This window comes from Sphaerodactylus townsendi, linkage group LG10 (assembly GCF_021028975.2).
Source record: "Sphaerodactylus townsendi isolate TG3544 linkage group LG10, MPM_Stown_v2.3, whole genome shotgun sequence".
Classification (NCBI taxonomy): domain Eukaryota; kingdom Metazoa; phylum Chordata; class Lepidosauria; order Squamata; family Sphaerodactylidae; genus Sphaerodactylus; species Sphaerodactylus townsendi.
In genome coordinates, this window is record NC_059434.1 from 74776171 (window position 1) to 74795935 (window position 19765).

A 19765-nucleotide genomic window follows, 5' to 3' on the forward strand; every position below is an offset into this window, starting at 1 on the left:
TTGGTGTGCTTGTGTCTTTCCTTATTCAGTGGTCTCTATAATTGCGCAGTGTCCGACACAAACCATGGCCAAGTTCTCTCCGTAAACCCCATTAAAATGAGCGCTGTGCAGAAATCACAGCACGGGGCTGTTTCAGTCTGAATTTTCCCCTGGGTTGTGTCCCTTCTGATGTATGTATACACAGTTTGATTTCAGGTGGAAATCCAAAGCCAAACTCTGTTGTTGGTACAGCTATAAGAAAATCCTTTTGTCTAACTTTCGAAAAGTCACCTGCACTCTTTCCTCCTAGCAACGATCAGCTCTCTACCCGAAGATGAAACATTTTGGACTCAGTTCTGTTTACATCACATCATGTCAGCAAAATTCATTTGAAACACTGACTCTTTTTTTCATCATGTACGATTGATTTGACAAATGTTGTGCGTGTACATTTTCTTACATGATTGTATTTTGTACAAAACAAAGAAAATAGAACCTATTTTTGACTGCAAGAGTTTCCAGCCAATGTGGCATTTATCTACACTGTAACGGGTTTTGGAGCCCTTGACATGATCAAAGTCCCCCCTCCCCCGACACACACAATGGGGCTGAGTTGTGGTCTGGATTGAGACCAGTGAAATGGCAGTATTTAATAACAACGATGCTATTCACACAAAACGGATTGACCTAGTTGAGTGGCTGGTGAAAACAAGGTAGGCAGCCTCTAAAAATGGCGGTTCTGCAGGACTGCACTAATCCTGCTAGAACAGTTCAAACAAACGTTTACACACCGTGTACTGGAGAAGCAACCCTGTACCAGTTTAACTTTGGCCCTGATATCTACACAAAGGCCCCTTCCGCACATGCAGAATAATGCATTTTCAATCTACATCATCGGTGTCCCCTGCCAGCATCATGATGGGAAATGTAGTCCATAACATCTGGAGGGCCGCAAGTTTGACATCTATGATCTACTTTCACATTTGTTTCAAAGTGGATTTTGCTATTCCGCACAGTAAAATCCATCTGCAAAGTGGATTGAAAGTGCATTATTCTTCACGTGCAGAAGGGGCCTGTCTTGCATTCCCAGCAATGAATACTTTGGAGATTAAATGTGACTGTGAACATGAATGCCAGGATTGGGGGAGGGGCTGTGGCTCAAAGGCAGAGAATTTGCTTGGCATTCAGAAGGTCCCATGTTCAATTCCTGACATCCCCAGTTGAAAGGAACAGATAGTAGGCGATGTGGAGCACCCTTATGTGATGCTGGACTCTCACAATACTAGAACCAGGGGGCATACATTGAAAATGCTGGGGGGAAGAATTAGGACTAATAAAAGGAAACACTTCTTCACGCAATGTGTGATTGGTGTTTGGAATATGCTGCCACAGGAGGTGGTGATGGCCACTAACCTGGATAGCTTTAAAAGGGGCTTGGACAGACTTACGGAGGAGAAGTCGATTTATGGCTACCAACCTTGATCCTCTTTGATCTGAGATTGCAAATGCCTTAGCAGACCAGGTGCTCGGGAGTGGTAGCAGCAGCAGCAGAAGGCCATTGCTTTCACATCCTGCATGTGAGCTCCCAAAGGCACCTGGTGGGCCACTGCGAGTAGCAGAGAGCTGGACTAGATGGACTCTGGTCTGATCCAGCTGGCTTGTTCTTATGACTTCTGTGCGTAAGCCTAGTTTCTACACCATTTCCTTTTTTTTTTTTTAAGGAAAAATTACACATTGCGCATTACCTTGTGGGGGCAATACACCCAAGTCCTGTTCATCGTGCAAACTGTATCAACAGTTATGGCTCCTGTGGAATGTTTCCAAGGGTGGATTCCTATGAACAGAGGAAGACTTTTTCACCTGTAATTCAGTCTGGGTTTTAACCACAGCGTGAAAAATTAAGCAGGGTCAGCCACGGTTTAGTAAGGCGATGGCAGACCGTCCCAAGGAATACGGCTTACTATGCAGATAAGGCAACGGGACCCACCTCTGCACACCTGTTTCTTGCCTGGAACACCCCTAATTTGAGGTCTCCCTGGTTGTGATTCAATGGCAAATTCTTCAGCTCAGAGCATGTACTTGCTCCTTGCTCCTCCACAGCTGCACAGCTTCCTTCTGCGCATGCATGCGCTTTATTTCTTAATGTGAAATTCCTTGATGTTTATATGACATGCCAGAATAGGAGAACACCCCAGCCTTAGGAATATGACCGCACTTAAACAGAAGTGCATTTTATTAATGCAGTTTCTGCACTGTTTGAATTTCTGATCTGAGCCAAACGTTCCTTTGGAACTGAGCCCTCTGTGGCACGGGGCGCCTTAAAACAAACCCTGCCTTGGCCGTTCAGTTTGTCGCAGTCTTGCTTTTGTCTTTGGGGCGGCGAAGTTTGCATGTGGCTGCCGAACAGAAAAGAAGCCGTGGAACGTAACACCTGCTCGACTGCAGAAACCGAGGAACTGCCGTGAACATCCTATAAACCAAAAATCCGGGTCATTTTGTACTCCAGCACTCAAAGGGTATACAGGAGAGTGAGATTTTCTTTGCTGGGATTATTTTGTGCTGCCTGGTGTCAGCGAAGGATGGAAACAAGTTCAACTCGTACTGGAACTTGGCTTAATGATGCCAAAGCAATGGCATTTAACTCTGGGATAAGCCCCGATAAATTGGCTTGGGAGGAGAGCCAAAAGCCATGTGATAGTTCACTTTCTGCCAAGACGGCTGTTTACCTATTTCCAAAAAACACTCTCTGTGGCGAGGTCTGGAGGCACCGCCGGGGGTCTTTCCTAACGCAAAAGGGATTAAGAGCTCCGCTGCACATGCCTGTTGTCTTCCCAGCTATGGCTTGCAACGATAAACCTGGTTGGGATTGGGGTGCTGTGTGGTTTCCGGGCTGTATGGCCGTGTTCTAGCAGCATTCTCTCCTGACGTTTCGCCTGCATCTGTGGCTGGCATCTTCAGGGGATCTGATGAAGATGCCAGCCACAGATGCAGGCGAAACGTCAGGAGAGAATGCTGCTAGAACACGGCCATACAGCCCGGAAACCACACAGCACCCCAGTGATGCCGGCCATGAAAGCCTTCGACAATACACTGGTTGGGATTTCTTCAAACTTCCAACAAGAGGCTGAGGGCAATTTGAATTGTTTAGGGATGGAAACAGTACCCAGTCATTTCTCCCATAGACTGGTAAGTGGGCCAGTTCTCAGTGGGATCAGGACCTTTGAGCTCCTGTGCAGAAGGTACGGATGTGGCTAGAGAGAAATAGCTTCCCCTTTTTTGCAAGCTTTAGGTGAGGTTATTTATTTAGAATAATTATAAACACACCCCACCTACCGACAGAAGTTACACTGTAGATTTTACAGGCTGGGTTTCTAGATTTCAGTGCATTCTCAAAACCAGCTCTGGTGGGCCATAGTCCTATGGATATTCTGCGGTTGTGGCAATGCACTGAATACAAATGTCACATCAACAGAGGCACGGCATCACACTGCATGATCAGACTGCCTTATACCGAACTAGGCCTTTGGTCTTTCAAGGTCAGCATTGTCCACTAAAACTGGCTGTGGATCTCCAGGGTCTTGGATTGAGGTCTGATCCTTTAAACTGGAGATGGCTGGGGTTGAACCTGTGACCTTCCGTACGCCAAGCACAGCCCCTCCTCTCCACCTGGCAGGCCCAAAACCAGGCCTGGCCAGACCCTGTGAGCAGGCATCGGTCTCTTCCCCTAATTGCTCATTCTTATTATGCTGACTTGTGACAAACAAAATATAAAACCAGGGCTTATTTTAACTGTTCAATTTATGAAACTAGGATCTGGTTTGCACGTGATCGCTCAGATCCAGGATTGCCTTGATAAATGCGGGTTTTATGGCCTCCAATCTGGGCAGGCATCGCTGTAAATGGAGGAGTGTATTGGGAGCAAGGCATAGGAGAATTGAGTCAGAGTGTCCACATTCAACATTGATGAAAACCACTGCCGCTTAACTGTGGTGTTTGGAATATGCTGCCACAGGAGGTGGTGATGGCCACTAACCTGGATAGCTTTAAAAGGGGCTTGGACAGATTTATGGAGGAGGAGTCGATTTATGGCTACCAATCTTGATCCTCTTTGATCTGAGATTGCAAATGCCTTAACAGACCAGGTGCTCAGGAGCAACAGCAGCAGAAGGCCATTGCTTTCACATCCTGCATGTGAGCTCCCAAAGGCACCTGGTGGGCCAATGCGAGTAGCAGAGAGCTGGACTAGATGGACTCTGGTCTGATCCAGCTGGCTTGTTCTTATGTTCTTATGTGGTGAATAAACATACTTCAAATCATGCTCCAGATCTTGGTTTGACATTACCTAATTCACCAGAGTTGGTGTTGTGAGCCTATCACCTTGTAACCAGTGCTCAATTAGAACACGGTTTCATGTTATGTCTGAAGGAGCCACAAAAGTTCCCCCAAATCTTGCCCTCAACGTTTTTACGAGACTCGGCTCGTGTATGATGCTGTCCGGCAGAGATTCGATTAAATAGGACTAAGGCGGGAAAATCAGAAGCAGGGATAAAAGGCTGAAGGAAAACAGTACGTTTATTGCATAATACTGGGCTATGTACTCACACATAGAAAATAAACATTTCATAGACCTGTATTTAATGCTGTATTACAAACAGGCTGATCAGCTACCAGAGTAGCAAATCAGATTATCTTTAAAAAGCCCCATAAGCCTTTAGTTGCCTGTCTTCACAAGGTGCAAAAAAACCCCCAAAACATGGTTCGGCGGTACCTATGAAACAAGGTACATAAATAACATGGCCTCAATCCAGCTCTTACATCCCCTGAAACTCATGGAATCATTCCACCACAATAATTCCATCACAGCTATCTCCAAATTCAATTTCTTTCTATTGGATTAAACGTGAGCTAATTTGGATAGGACTGAGGCCACCATTTTATATAAATAAATCCACTCTCCAACAGCTGGCTTTAAATTAACACCGAATATTGGAAAACAGGGAGAAGCTATTCGTTATAAGATCTGAGGGAACGAAGGGGGTCTTGGGAGGCTGTGGTTGGAAAGGAGAAGGTACAGAAAACTGCTTCACTAGCTTGCCTCCGTCCCCCAAAGTGTAAACAGTGGTTGGCCAGGGCCCCACGGTGGGCCAGCGGATCCTGAATCTTATACGGAAGGCTGAGATGAGCCACTCAGTGAAAGAAGCGTGCCAGGGGGCAGCAGCACAGGGTCTGATTCTCCGTTCAGGGGGCTCACTGGGGCAGGAAAAGGGTCCAATAGAACCTGGCAAAGGACCCTCAACTACACCTGAGGAAAGGGGCAAAATGGATTGCGCCAGAAATCACTTCCAGAACACTATTCCTGAACAAAGAAAGGGAGAGAAATGCCACACCGAAATACGGCCACCCTTAAATCCAGCTGCATAAAAGTCATATTCTAAAGCAAAGATAATCACCAAAGTGCAGAAGTACGTTATTAGTTCAGTCGCCATTTTTCCTGATAAACTTAAAAGAAAAAAAAACAGTCAATCTGCATGTTGATGACAGTTTAAAGCAGGGGTCTGCAACCTGTGGCTCTCCAGATGTTCATGGACTACAATTCCCATCAGCCTCTGCCAGCATGGCCAAGAAGAAGAAGAAGAAGAAGAGGAGGAGGAGGAGGAGGAGGAGGAGGAGTTTGGATTTATATCCCCCCTTTCTCTCCTGCAGGAGACTCAAAGGGGCTTACAATCTCCTTGCCCTTTCCCCCTCACAACAAACACCCTGTGAGGTAGGTGGGGCTGAGAGAGCTCCGAGAAGCTGTGACTAGCCCAAGGTCACCCAGCTGGCGTGTGTGGGAGTGTACAGGCTAATCTGAATTCCCCAGATAAGCCTCCAGAGCTCAGGTGGCAGAGCGGGGAATCAAACCCGGTTCCTCCAGATTAGATACACGAGCTCTTAACCTCCTACGCCACTGCTGCTCCTTAAAACCTCCTACGCCACTGCTGCTCCTTAAAGGGTGCGACCAGGGATTATTATTTCACTCTTTAACCGGGTGTTTTATTTACTTTATTCATACCCCAGTGGGGGCCCAAAACCACTTAACCTCATTCGCCTGCCCTCCATTTATCCTCACAATCCTGTGAGGTAGGTTAGCTTAAGTATGAGTGGCCATTCGGCCTTGAGTCTTCCAGGCCCTTGACCAACGCTCTTTGATAAACCCAAAATAAATCGTGACTCCGCAAGGTATTTTTATCTGCACTGGGGAATATTTTTGGACAAAACAAGAATGTCAAAAACATCACAGGGATGGATCCAGACAGCTTTTTCACCCCAATTCACCTAATTGCTTGACTTCCTATAGTCCATTTTCACGTCTTTTGTCTGTGCCCGTCCCATAAATGCCCAGTGTAAGACCCTTTCGTCCTTTTTCCTCCAGCAGCAAGGCTGGTTGACCTAACTTGATCCTAGTTTGTGTGATCTTTATCATGATTTCTCTTTCCCGTCATCTCTTCACAGCTTTGAAATTCTCTTGGCTAAATTATTTGTGTCCCCTCTCCTTTTATGAGAAAAGTTTCAACTGAGGAGAAAAGATGTAAAAAGATCCCACGATGCAAAATCTTCACACACTCCCCCAAACTAATCTGCACGTGAAAGGATCTTATCTATTACAGAACTCTCTGCCACCGTTCGCATGAAAGAAATCGTTTTTGAAAAATATAAAGTTCTCTAGGCCTGGAAGCGATTTGTGATCAGCTGGGTGGGCAGGTTCATTGTGAGTCAGAGGAGGGCCACATGGGAAAGGAAAGGGAGGGAAGAACACAAGGGGATTCCCAGGTGCTTTGGGAGAAAAGGAGAGAACAGACATTCCCTGTGAATTGCGACCGTCTGTCTTTAGAAAGACTAAGGCCCCTTCCGCACACGCAAAATAATGCGTTTTCAAACCACTTTCACAACTGTTTGCAAGTGGATTTTGCCATTCTGCACAGCTTCAGTGAGCAGTTTGAAAATGCATTATTCTGCATGTGCGGAATGAGCCAATGAAATCAAATCTATTCAGCATAATTTTTGGAAAAGTAGAATAGAAGATTTTTTTAAAAAATCAGTCAAAAGATATTGAACTGATTTTGTTCGATGGATTAAAAACACCAAAACTGAAAAATCCAGGGGTTGCTGACTGGTCTTTGTGGGGGCTCTTCATCCCCTCCCCCCACTTACCACTAGAACATTACAAAAATAAAAACGAAGACTGTATTTCTTTTCTGTACAGAACAGTTCCTGTTGGGAGAGGGGGCTAGGGGCTCCCCTCAAGCCAAGCTGAAGCCCTCGTAATGGTCAATAGCTTGAGTCAGTCGAATATTCAAGATTTCTTTCGTGCTGTACACGGGCAGGTCAAGCAGGTTGTAGCACGTGTGAGCCACGGGTAAATATTCCTCCCCACTGGTCGTGGACTGGATGACGATGCGCAAACTGGACATGCCGTAGATTGGAATGCGGTCACTGCCTGTCAGAAACACTGAGAGCAGGAAAGATGGGTCACTCGCCACTCACCCACAAAGATACCAACCATTCTTTCTTCAAAATCGCAGCACTCTGCAACAGAGACCCTCCCCTGTTTCCCTGGGTTGACATCTTCATCAAGTACCCGGGCCAGGGCTTTTACGGCCCTGGCCCCTGCCTGGTGGAACGCTCTTCCTCCATCTGTTAGGGCCCTGCGGGACCTCGGGGAGTTCCGCAGGGCCTGTAAAACCGAGCTGTTCCACCGGGCCTTTGGTGAGGCTGGCCGCTGAGTCCGCCCTTCTTTGTTGCTCCTTACAGTTTTGTCATCTGCTGACTGAATATCGGCCAGTCCCCTCCCGGGGGGTTAATGCCGGACATCATCTACTTATTTTAATTGTGGAAGATCACTGCTGCTAGTGTTTTAATGTTTAATTTATTTATTGTTTTAATTGAAACTATTTGCTGTATTCAAATGCTGATTGTTTTGTAAACCGCCCTGAGCCCTTCGGGGGTCTATTCAATTTAAGTAGTAGTAGTAGTAGTAGTAGTAGTAGTAGTAGTAGTAGTAGTAGTAGTAGTAGTAGTAGTAGTAATAATAATAATAATAATAATAATAATAATAATAATAATAATAATAATAATAAAAGTATCCAATCACCCCAAAGATCTCTTTCTTGGTCTGTCACTGCCAGCGCAAATCCTATCCGTTTATATGTGAAGTTGGGGGGGTTTTTTTGCCCCAATATGCATCACTTTACATTTGCTCACACCGAAGGAACAAAAAACATTTTACACTGCATTTCCATCATCATTGGTGTTCGATTTTGACACCTGTGAGTTCCTTTGAGATCCAACTTACCGCTGAAAAGCAAGGTTAAAATCCAGGCTACAATTACCACTGAAAAGCAAAGTTTGTATGTTATTGAGCCCTTCGGGGATAGGGCGGGGCATAACTCCAATAAATAAGCAAGCAAACAAATAAAACATTGATGTGAGCAGCTCTGAGCCAATTATGACATGGGAGCCAATTCATGTCATTCCAGGCAGGTCCACATCAGTAAATCACTTTTAGCAAAAACTGTCAGGCTATGAAATTTGAGGGAAATTATTCAAGTTACTTACAGAGAAACTTCTTCTTCTTTTCCAAAGGAAAATCATGAAACGTCTCCCAGAACATTTTCACGGTTGGGTGCGTGGCAGAGAATTCTCCCTTGTAAGCAGCACTCTGTAAGGGGAACCGCAAATCCCAAGGCAGGCGTCAAAAACCAGCAGCCACTGATAACAACAATTTTAGAATACGTAACAAACAATTTTAGAGTGAAACACCCAGAGGCGGGTTATTCTGACTGTGTTTGGGAAAGCACTTCAGGAATTGTCCGTCCTCAACAAGAAATATTCCCCAGATAGTAAAAAAAAAAAGGAGGGGGACCCCACTTCTAGTGTCTGTGGAAAATATTTGATGATATAACAACTTTAAAATTCTTCAAAACATGCAAACGTATTTGTTCGATTGCCTGTGAACCAGCTAGCTCAAAACTTCATTATGTTCCCTGCACATTAAACCGTTCTCTGACAGCATCATTGAAATTTCCCTAATCTTTCTAAAGTCCTCTTTGATGCCGTCCAGCTCAAAGGAGCTGTCAGCTATTCGTGGAAGGCTTGGGAAAGCACCGCCCTCTGCGAGGCTCCAGAACACAGTAGAAGACAAGAAACACTTCTTCACACAACCTGTGATTGGTGTTTGGAATATGCTGCCACAGGAGGTGGTGATGGCCACTAACCTGGATAGCTTTAAAGGGGGCTTGAACAGATTTATGAAGTCGATCTATGGCAGGGGTAGGGAACCTTTAACACTCAAAGAGCCATTTGGACCCGTTTTCCATGGGAAAAGAAAACACTTGGAGCCGCAAATAATTATATTGGGTTTTTTTACCTTTTACTCCGCTCATTCTGAGGAGGCGCGGATCGTCCACCCTGCTGACTGCAGAGCGGACAGGATATGAGGCCAGCGGCTCGGCCTCGCGGCCGCCCGGAAAAGCACCACCCAGCTCCAGCAGGGCAGGCGGAAAGGAAAGCCAGCGGTCGCGGCCCAGCGGCTTTCGCGGGCGGTTAATCGCCATGCCTGCAGAGGCAGACAGGAATGTCGGACTGGCGGCGAAAACAATGGAGCTGCAGTGCGGGGCGAAGGCCATCGGCTCTCAGGCGCGGGGTTTCACCTGATCTATGGCTACCAATCTTGATCCTCCTTGATCTGAGATTGCAAATGCCTTAGCAGACCAGGTGCTCGGGAGCAGCAGCAGCAGCAGCAGCAGGTCATTGCTTTCACATCCTGCATGTGAGCTCCCAAAGGCACCTGGTGGGCCACTGCGAGTAGCAGAGAGCTGGACTAGATAGACTCTGGTCTGATCCAGCTGGCTTGTTCTTATGTTCTTATGTTCTTAAGGTAAACAGCACTGGACTGTCGGCTTACCTCTTCCAGTTCCTTCCAGTTGTAGTTGCTGTTACCTACAATCATGGCGCGGAGCTCAGTCGGCTGGAAAAGTTCCAGGACTTTCCCACCACACACTTTCAGGAAGCCGGAGGAGAAAGCCGCGTACCACTCCTGGATTGCGAGGTTGAAGATGTAATTCACGTAGGCGTCGACAAACTCCTGCCTGGGGGATTGGAGAAACACAACTGGTAAATATGCTTTAAAGGAGTAAGAGGGAAAAGCGACAACAAAAGACCTTGGCGACCACCCTGAACATTTATTTAAGGAAAACAGTAACTTCTCCTAAACTTGTTCAGAATATAATTTCAGGGCATAGCCATGTCGGCCCTGGATCGTTACAACAAGCTAGGCCCCTTCCAAGATATGCCCAGAGATAATACACCTCTTTCAATCCAATTCTCTCTTTCAATGCGCACTTGGAAGCTATAGGTTTTACAAAGTCGCGAGGAATATCAAAATCCACTTTTAAACAGTTGTGAAAGTGGATTGAATGTGTATTATTCTGCATGTGCAGAATGGGCCCTAGATTTGAACCCAGTAGCATTTCAGAGACCAGCAATATTTTGGGGTGTCTGATGAAAGCAGCTTTGGCTCTCAAAAGCTCACACCCTAAAAATCCTACTGGGCTAAAATCTAGTTGCTCAGAAAAGTGGCAGATAACATGGAAGCAACTGGTATAAAACTAGTATAAAACTTCCATCTTATGGTCAGAGTGGAAGACTCAAGCCTAGCAGATCGAGACCAAATCCCACATAGCTATGGTTTCCCTGAGTGACTCTTCCTTTGGCATAGCCCACCCCACAAGGCTGTTGTGAGGATAAAATGGGGAGGGGAGAACCTCCCTGAGCTACTGAGAGGAAGGGCAAGATAGCAAAAAAAAAATACACCCCGTCATGGAAGCCATGAGGAATACTTTCCAGTACTCAACCATCAAATCTCAGAACAGGCCAAGCCTTGGAAGCCCGCAGCGTGGCCCAGCAAGCCCAACACAGCAAACCAACTTGACTGAAACTAAAAAGAAAATCAAGAGGATTGTACAGTGTCTGACAAGAATCCACAGACAGACAGCAGGTGCTCGGGAGCAACAGCCGCAGAAGGCCATTGCTTTCACCTCCTGCATGTGAGCTCCCAAAGGCACCTGGTGGGCCACTGCGAGTAGCAGAGAGCTGGACTAGATGGACTCTGGTCTGATCCAGCTGGCTTGTTCTTATGTTCTTATGTTCTTATGCTGTGTTTAAAGAATCTCAAGTTGTGTAGGGCTGACTTAATTCCTTAAAAGGAGTGAATTTCTGCAGACTTGTTCACATTTCACAATCCTTAATTCCTCATTTTGGCTTTTACTGCAGGGTGGTGGTGGAGGTGATTTGCCATTACCTCTGTGCTGTGACCACGGAGGTCTTCTCTGGTGGTCTCCCATCCAAATACTAACCAGGTATGACACTACTTAGCTTCCAAAACATGACAAGATCAGGCTAGCCCACCCGACCCACATCCAACTGGTTGCGCCAGATCTTGAACAACCCTGGGCATATTGGCACACAGTGGAGAAAAAGGAAGTACAAACTGCCCAATGGCTTCCCCTTCTCATTCAGCTTCACATTTTCAGATGCTTTGATTTCAAACCACCAAGTTCCAAACCATGTTTGCCAAGGGAAATCTCTTGCAAATAGCATGGAGCTAGGTTTTCCTTTCCCCCCAGACTAAGGCAAATGTCACGAAATGAGAGGGAGAAGGAGATTACAGGACCCCGTCCTATGACATTTCTCATCTCTGGCAAAGGTTATCCCCCCCCCCCCCCCTCCACAAGCGTTCTGTCGTGGATCCTTCATCGCCATTTTCTGACATTTAATTCCCTCTACTCCCTCTCCCTTCTGGACATGCGCAGGAGCCTCAATGGCAGCAAAGGCTCCCACGTGGCTCCCGCGGTCAGCGCACAGCAACCAGCCCAGATGCAGCACACCTGTTCTCTTTCTGCACGGGAATCTTGTCGCCACCGGGCACGAGGTTCTTGTGCTCTGCCACTCCGTAGCTCTCTCTGCAGATCTATTTTTCCCCACCAAAAAAAAAAGTGACAAACAGTTACTGCTTTACTCTGCAAAGTTCAGATGACAAAAAAAACACGAAGCTGTCTTTCACTGCCTATTCGTTGTCTGGGTTGGCCAGGCAGAGAGGAGATACAAGGGTCGGATGCATAATAAAGCACAGGCCTAGCTTCTTTTTTAACAACACTAAGGCGGTTTCCGCACAGCCAAGGGAGAGAGCCTGCATCGGCATTAATCATGCCGATGCAGGCTCTGGGGCCGTTTGCACAAACGGCCCCATGGGATGCACAGCTGTGGGAGCAAGCTCCGCACAGCCGCGTATTCCCCGTTTAAGCGCCTCCGATTACCTTCCTGCTGGCGGCGGCGCGGCTCTGCTCGTTGCTCCTGAGGAGGGGAAGGGGACACGCCCCCATGGCTACAGGCGACGGCTGAAGCTTACCGGGAGACTCTGAGGGGCATGTCCCCTTCCCTCCTCAGAGCGACGATAGAGCGAGGCGGCTGCCAGCAGAAGGTAACGAGGCGTTTGAGGCTGGGGAGGGGAGGGGAGGGGAGGGGAAAATGCCGGCTTCCACCCGCTGCCGTTCGCATGGCAGCGGATGGAAGCCGGAGTTTGCAGGAAAACTCACTCCCCGGGGCAGGGGCCGCCAGTTTTGAATACATCGATTTGGCAGCGGCGCCTGTGCGAAGGGTCCCTGCCATAACAGGGTTTTACCGGGCTGAAGCCGTTGCTTTCAGCCCGTGCAGAAACCGCCTAATGTCCATAGAGTGCATATCCCAACCTAATGAAGATGCTGCCTGCCTCTGCAGCATTGCTTTTATAGGACTGCGCACAGTATGGACAGAACATGAGGCCAGTTCGTGCATACCAGGGGGTGGGACTTGGCGGCCCTTGGAGTCTCTTCCAACTCTATGATTCTTATTTATGCCCCCAAAAAAGGGCACTGCGCTAGATTCCTTCTTTTATATTGGTCCCGCTCTCCCTAACATTAGTCGTAGAACTTACCTGCCTCCGAATAAAGGCCAGTTCTTAAAATAGATTTCATTTTTAGATTGGATACTGGGAAATTTAATATATAAAATTTTTACAAAGCTATTTCAAATGCTTGCAGAGTTAATAAGAAGCGCGCATTCTTGAACCAGTAATTTCAGAAATTAATATGCAGGATGCTTTGATGATAACCCTCAGTCAAAAATCCTGGAGGTAAAGACTGACTGCCAGTGCAGTGTCGTGGTTAAGAGCAGTGGACTCTAGTCTGGAGAACCGGGTTTGATTCCCTGCTCTTCCGTGAAGCCTGCTGGGTAACCTTGAGCCAGTCACAGTTCTCTCAGAACTCTCTCAGCCCCACCTACCTCCTAGGGTGTCTGCTGTGGGGAGAGAAAGGGACGGAGTTCATGAGCCGCTCTGACTCTTTCTGGTTGAGAAAAGAGGGACATAAATCCAAACTACTACTCCTCTTCTTCTATAAAGAAAACCTGTCCCCTGCCATCTGTCTGGTTTCTAAGTCTGGTGACATATTTAGGCCTTCCTTCCAAGAATAGCAACGCTGCGGTTGTGTTAGTGGGCTCTTGGGGTGACAAGTATCTGGGAATCTGAAATAGCATCTCCTGTAGCGACAAACTCCAGATTGGACTGCATTATACTGTCCAGGATCATACATTGGAGCATAGGTGTCAAACTCACGGCCCTCCAGAGGTGATGGACAACAGTTCCCATCATCCCCTGCCAGCACATTGCTGACAGGGGATGATGGGAACTGTAGTCCATAACCTCTGGGGGGCCGTGAGTTTGACACCTATGCATTGGAGTGAATGGCCAATACAATGCATATGCCCAGTGTTGATCTTTCCAGAGGCTGCCAAATAAGCACACCTTAGAACAGTGGTGGCGAACCTTTGGCACTCCAGAACAGTGGTGGCGAACCTTTGGCACTCCAATTGGCCATGCTGGCGGGGGCTGATGGGAATTGTAGTCCATAACATCTGGAGTGCCGAAGGTTTGCCACCACGGCCTTAGAACATAGGTGTCAAACTCGCGGCTCTCCAGATGTTATGGACTACAGTTCCCATCATCCCCTGCCAGTATGATGCTGGCAGGGGATGATGGGAACTATAGTCCATAACATCTGGAGAGCCGCGAGTTTGACACCTGTGCCTTAGAAAATACCATTTCCTACTAAGACTTTGCTATGAACCACAAAGGACTGGATTTATAGCCCCAGACACATTCTCTCATGCACACAAAATTCCTAAGAATATACGCTGCCATATTTGCTTCAACAGAGGTCAACTCCATTCATCCCAAACTGTCCCCCTCTACCAAAACAAGCCTTGGATGTGTGTAGGGGGAAGGGGGGTACTAATACTGGTGTTCCTTGCATCCTCCCCAAGTAGCTGGACTGCAGCCAACTGCAGCTGGATAAAAATCAAGTCAGCGTGAACTCTCTTGAAATTCACGAAACTTTCAAATGAAGCTACGTCCGTCGTGCATAGCTGTTGAAGGGATCTGGGTCTGACTTGGGAGGCAAAACGTATTGCCTCCCAGGGGGCGTCAAATGGCTTGCACAGACACTCTGGATACACATTCATTGATCTTACTGTAAAACACAGGCAGAAAGTTTCTTCAACATCTTCCCCAGGGTAATCTAAAAGCTGTTGAAGGCTCCTACATATGAGGCAAAGGAAAGACACAGAGAGGGGAAAGAGGGAGAGTCAAACATCTGAGATAAAAGATCTTGCCTGTACGTTACATAAAAACTCTCCTTCTCAAAAAGTATTGGCTTAATACAAAGGGCTCCAGAATCTTCTCTGGGTTCATAAAAAGATGGCAAAGGCAAAGGACTCATGTCTCACCAAAGGCCAACGTCTTGCATTTCTCAAGTTTTTAAAACGCTACTGCAATTCTACAGAGTTCAGTCAAGCAGAAATGTAGAGGAAAGCACCCTTCGAAAGTGTTCTACCTTCCTTCTGTTGGAGACAGCTCTTTCAAATCTTCCAAACAGGGCTCCACGTTCAGGAGTTTCTTATAGAGAGCCAGCGGGAAGTGAAGATCCACCACGGTGAAGTTGTATATGGCCAGGCCACAGATGATGCCAATGAGATGGAACCAGTTGTGCTCCACAAAGCACTTCAGACATATGAAAGAAAAAGAGCAATTAGTGGAATGAGCTGCTGGTTCTTTATGATCCCCCTTTACGTTGAATTATACACGATGTGATTATTATAAGGCATTTTGAAGCTGCTAAAAAGGCAGTGCAAAATATTGTATTGTCGAAGGCTTTCACGGCCGGAATCACTGGGGTGCTGTGTGGTTTCCGGGCTGTATGGCCGTGTTCTAGCAGCATTCTCTCCTGACGTTTCGCCTGCATCTGTGGCTGGCACCTTCAGAGGATCTGAAGCATCTTCAGAGGATCAAATCATTTTCAGATCCTCTGAAGATGCCAGCCAGAGATGCAGGCGAAACGTCAGGAGAGAATGCTGCTAGAACACGGCCATACAGCCCGGAAACCACACAGCACCCCAGTGCAAAATATTCTTACATCATTATTGAAAATCAATGGGCAGAAATCAGAAAAGTGCAGAAATACTCCCCACTGAGAACTGGCTCACATATACACCTGCTACAAATATGTATCGTTATATAGTTAAGTTGATGTATTATACTCTGTCTCAGATAAAGATGTTAGTATGGCCAACTGAGGCTCAGGGGTAGAGAAAATTATATGCTTTCCCATTAGAATATAGTCCTGAATGAATATGAGAATCATCGTTCATTTTTACATGCTGGCCAAATATGTGAATTCATACAATGGAAAAACATAATATCAGAGGACATTTAGAAATTCACGTGTGGTTTTTTGCCCTTGTGCCAATATCCTGTCTTCTAAGCAACAAAGAAATCCACCAGGAGTATCAATGTGGTAGCTTCCTGGCTAGGTACTTTAATATGAAACTGAAGTGGGGGATGGCTTAACTTCAGTTGAGTTTTGCAGCTTGTGAGTAACCACCAATAACATTCTCCTGTGTGAGGTGCTGCATGGTTTCCGGGCTGTATGGATCCTCTGATGCCAGCCACAGATGCAGGCAAAACATCCGGAGAGAATGCTGCTAGAACACGGCCATACAGCCCGGAAACCACACAGCACCCCAGTGATTCCGGCCGTGAAAGCCTTCGACAATACATTCCCCTGTGTGTTCTTCCCTGTTTTTATCCAGTGTGTGGAGGACGTCAGAAAGGCAGCATCCAACATCTCAAAATGTTAGCAGTAGAACCCAAAGCAGCAGGTAGTTTCTAGGTCACCCATCAGCCAATGACTTACGGTATCTGAGAACCACAGCAGGTTTGATTCTGAGTAAAAGGTGAACATTCCATAGATGGGATTGAGGAGCTCTTTTAGCAGCAGAAGGAAGAATTCCTTTGTGACTCCACCAGCATCAACAGCTTCCTCACCGTCGAAGATCACCTGATGGGGTATTAAAAACCTATTATTGTCTTCAGTAGTAACAATGTCTTAGCCTGAGACACGCGTGAAAGGGCCAAAACAGATAGCATAGGGCCAAAACAGATGGAGGTCGCACAGCTGCCGTTTATTGAAGGTAAACGGCTAATAAAAACACGGAAATCTCAATCTCAATTCCCACAAGAGCGTGGGTTGCAGAATTAACTCTCCTCTTCCCTTCTTATGAAGCCTAAATCTAAATCACAGTAAGATTTTAACTGTGGATGGAGGCCTGCACCCTCTGCTATGTCTGTTTTGACTGCTGGAGATGGAGGACCAGGAATAATTTTTGTCCTGCAATAAGGGAATTTATATCGGGGCAATTATATTGGGGTTTGCTGCACCTGGATGGCCAAGACGAGCCCAATTTCATCAAAAATCAGAAGGAAAGCAGGGTCAGCCACAACCAGTTTTTGGACAGGAGACCACCAAGGAAGTCCAAGGTTGCTATGCAGAGGAAGGCACTGACAAACTGTTTCTGTTTGCCTCGTGCCATGTACACCCTGCGAGGTCATCATAAGTTAGCTGTGACTTGATGGTACACTCAATCACCAATAACTTCCATTTGGAGAACTGGTGCGGCCCACCACTTAGAAAACCAGGGGCGCCTAGTGGTTAGAGTGGTGGACTACACTCTGGGAAATCAGAGTTCAAATCCCCTTTCAAATATCATGAACAAAACACAATTAGAACAAACTGAAGTTAAGAAACTATCTGATCAAAGCAACTTTGACTCTCAAAACGGCTCTGGCCCCGGCCTGGTGGGAGCAGCATCTTCCTCCACGCTGTCCGAGGCCCTCGCGAGGACCTTGAGGGGGAGTTCACTAGAGGGGCCTGTAAAGGCTGAGGCTGTTCCACCCGAAGGGCCTTTGGGAGGAACCAGCCGGTAATGGTGCCCCCTTTCCTTCGGCCCCTGACAATTGGGCCACCTGTCATCTAATGAGACTCGCCATGCCTCCCTCTTTGAGGGGGGAGGGACTTTTTATTATTGGAATGCTGGACGCTATTTTAATTTGCTGAGCTTTTTATATAATTGGAATAGGAACTGATATTTTTATCGCTGCTTTAAATGGTTACTTATTTTATATTGTATTTTATATGTTGTACACCGCCCAGAGCCCTTTGGGGATGGGGCGGTATAAAAGTCTAATAAAATAAAAATAAATAAAACAAATAAAAAGCTTATAGCCCCAAATTCTTGCCGGTCTCTAAGGTGCTACCAGACTCTAATCTAGCTGACCAACAAATGCCCCCTTCTGAAACGTTTGTGGTCAAGCCCAGTTTGTGTGCACGCTGTTTCTCAGGACAGAGCCACGGCTCTGGCAAAGATGATTTGGGGAATACGAAACCTGATGGGCTCTTACCTTCAAAGGCTTTTTCAAGTCAATATCTGAATGGATGCTCAACTCCCTCAAGGCATCACCAACCAACTTGCTCCTACGGACATGAAGGACGAGGAAAGGACTTCGGGCCAGGAGGGGCTCCAGGGTAAGTAGCATGAAAACGTTCTGCAAATTCGCTCCGCTAATGGCCACCTACAATACAGAGACAGAGGAACCCTGAACAAGGTCTGTTTTTCCTTCTCTGCTCTATTCTTTCTTCCCATTCAAAAATATGGGGAGGAAAGGGGTGATATCTATTGAGCTGCACTGAGCCCTCCGTGGGTAGGGCAGGATATAAATCCAATAAAATCCGGCTGGCTTTGACAAGAGCCAGGGTTTTCATGGCCCTGGCTCCAGCCTGGTGGAACAAGTTGCCAAGTGATGTCAGTGGCATAGGAGGTTAAGAGCTCGTGTATCTAATCTGGAGGAACCGGGTTTGATTCCCAGCTCTGCCGCTTGAGCTGTGGAGGCTTATGTGGGGAATTCAGATTAGCCTGTACACTCCCACACACGCCAGCTGGGTGACCTTGGGCTAGTCACAGCTTCTCGGAGCTCTCTCAGCCCCACCTATCTCACAGGATGTTTGTTGTGAGGGGGGAAGGGCAAGGAGATTGTCAGCCCCTTTGAGTCTCCTGCAGGAGAGAAAGGGGGGATATAAATCCAAACTCTTCTTCTTCTTCTTCTTCCGCACATGCAGAATAATGCACTTTCAATCCACTTTCACCATTGTTTGCAAGTGGGTTTTGCTATTCCGCACAGCAAAATCCAGCTCCAAGTGCTTTGAAAGTGGATTGGAAGTGCATTATTCTGCATGTGCAGAAGGGGCCTGTGCAAGGCAAGGCAAGACCAGGGAGGCAGAAAAAGGAAGAGCCAGATACCTGCATCTGCAGCTCAGCATCCGTCTGCAGCATCTTTGTCTTGGCTTGAGCATCAAAAATGAAAGGATAAGAGCAGAGGGTCACAGCATCCTGTAAAGGAGGAGGAGCAATTCAATGTATACAGTGCCAGGCAGGCTTCTGCTGAAAGCTACTTTGGCAAGAGTTAGCCAGGACTTTCTTTACCTGCATGATCGACGGCCGCACTTTCTGCGAAAGGGAGGAAAAAGAACAAGAAATACATGAGCTTTCAGTTGCCATAATCACATAAACAACAAGAGACAGCCCAATAGGAAAGGTTTACTTGCCCAACTCTTACAGTCATCTGTACTTTCTATCTTGGCAATTTGAAAGGTTTCCTCTTTTCTTTTTCTGCATGTAGACATTCTTCTTCTAAGACCCTATTTTCTCTAACACTTGCACTTTTCCAAGCCCCCTGGACTATTTCATACCTTTGGCCCAGGCAGAGGCATATCGGGGGGAAATGGTGCCAAGGGACAACACCTCCTCCAGGCGCCCCCCCTGGCCCCCGCACTCAGGGGTGGGGCTTGGGGGCAGCTCAGACAGGCACCGCAGTGGCAGGCTGGCTCCTGGGCCGGCCTGCTGCTGCGGCACCCATCCAAGCTGCCCCCCCCCGGCGGCTGCAGGGAGGTGGAGGTCAGGGGGCAGTGAGCGGCCCAGAAGGCAGCCTGCCACGGTGCCTGTCTAAGCCACCACCGCCCCCGAGGGCCTGGGGAGGAAAGGAGGCGGCTTGGATGGGCGCTGTGTCCCATGGGGACGGGGGGGGGGTCAAATGACTCCCGGGTTGGCGCAGGGGAGGAGGGGGGTGGGGGCGATTTTGCACCACCACCACGACCCCCGCTGGTGCGCCCGGGGTCATTTGGGCCCAGGTAGTTCCTCCAGCATCTTCCCTCTTCTGTCAACGGTACATTTCCTCCTACTATATAAGCCAGCCGCCTCCCAAGGCTAGTTACCTCTACTTCCTTGATTCTCCAAGAAGCTCTGGACAGTGCATACAGTTCTCCTT

At 47.3% G+C, this 19765-nt stretch overlaps 1 protein-coding gene across 4 annotated transcripts in view; it reads right to left on the reverse strand.

The window, feature by feature from the left end:
* Nucleotides 1-4533: 4533 nt before the first annotated feature.
* HERC3 (HECT and RLD domain containing E3 ubiquitin protein ligase 3) overlaps nucleotides 4534-19765 on the reverse strand; it is a 61959-nt gene continuing 46727 nt past the window's right edge. For 2 of the 4 annotated variants that reach the window (XM_048510015.1, XM_048510016.1), the window contains 10 exons: nucleotides 18925-18948; nucleotides 18742-18831; nucleotides 17846-18016; nucleotides 16302-16445; nucleotides 14943-15109; nucleotides 14581-14647; nucleotides 11904-11986; nucleotides 9923-10106; nucleotides 8575-8677; nucleotides 5854-7468 (listed from right to left, as the gene is read on the reverse strand). In XM_048510015.1, the coding sequence (XP_048365972.1) occupies nucleotides 7260-7468; nucleotides 8575-8677; nucleotides 9923-10106; nucleotides 11904-11986; nucleotides 14581-14647; nucleotides 14943-15109; nucleotides 16302-16445; nucleotides 17846-18016; nucleotides 18742-18831; nucleotides 18925-18948 (1242 nt within the window). In that variant the 3' untranslated portion in view covers nucleotides 5854-7259. Of the gene's footprint in view, nucleotides 5542-5853; nucleotides 7469-8574; nucleotides 8678-9922; nucleotides 10107-11903; nucleotides 11987-14580; nucleotides 14648-14942; nucleotides 15110-16301; nucleotides 16446-17845; nucleotides 18017-18741; nucleotides 18832-18924; nucleotides 18949-19765 lie in introns of those variants that run through there. The other 2 variants (XR_007245660.1, XM_048510017.1) reach the window with 2 other exon arrangements.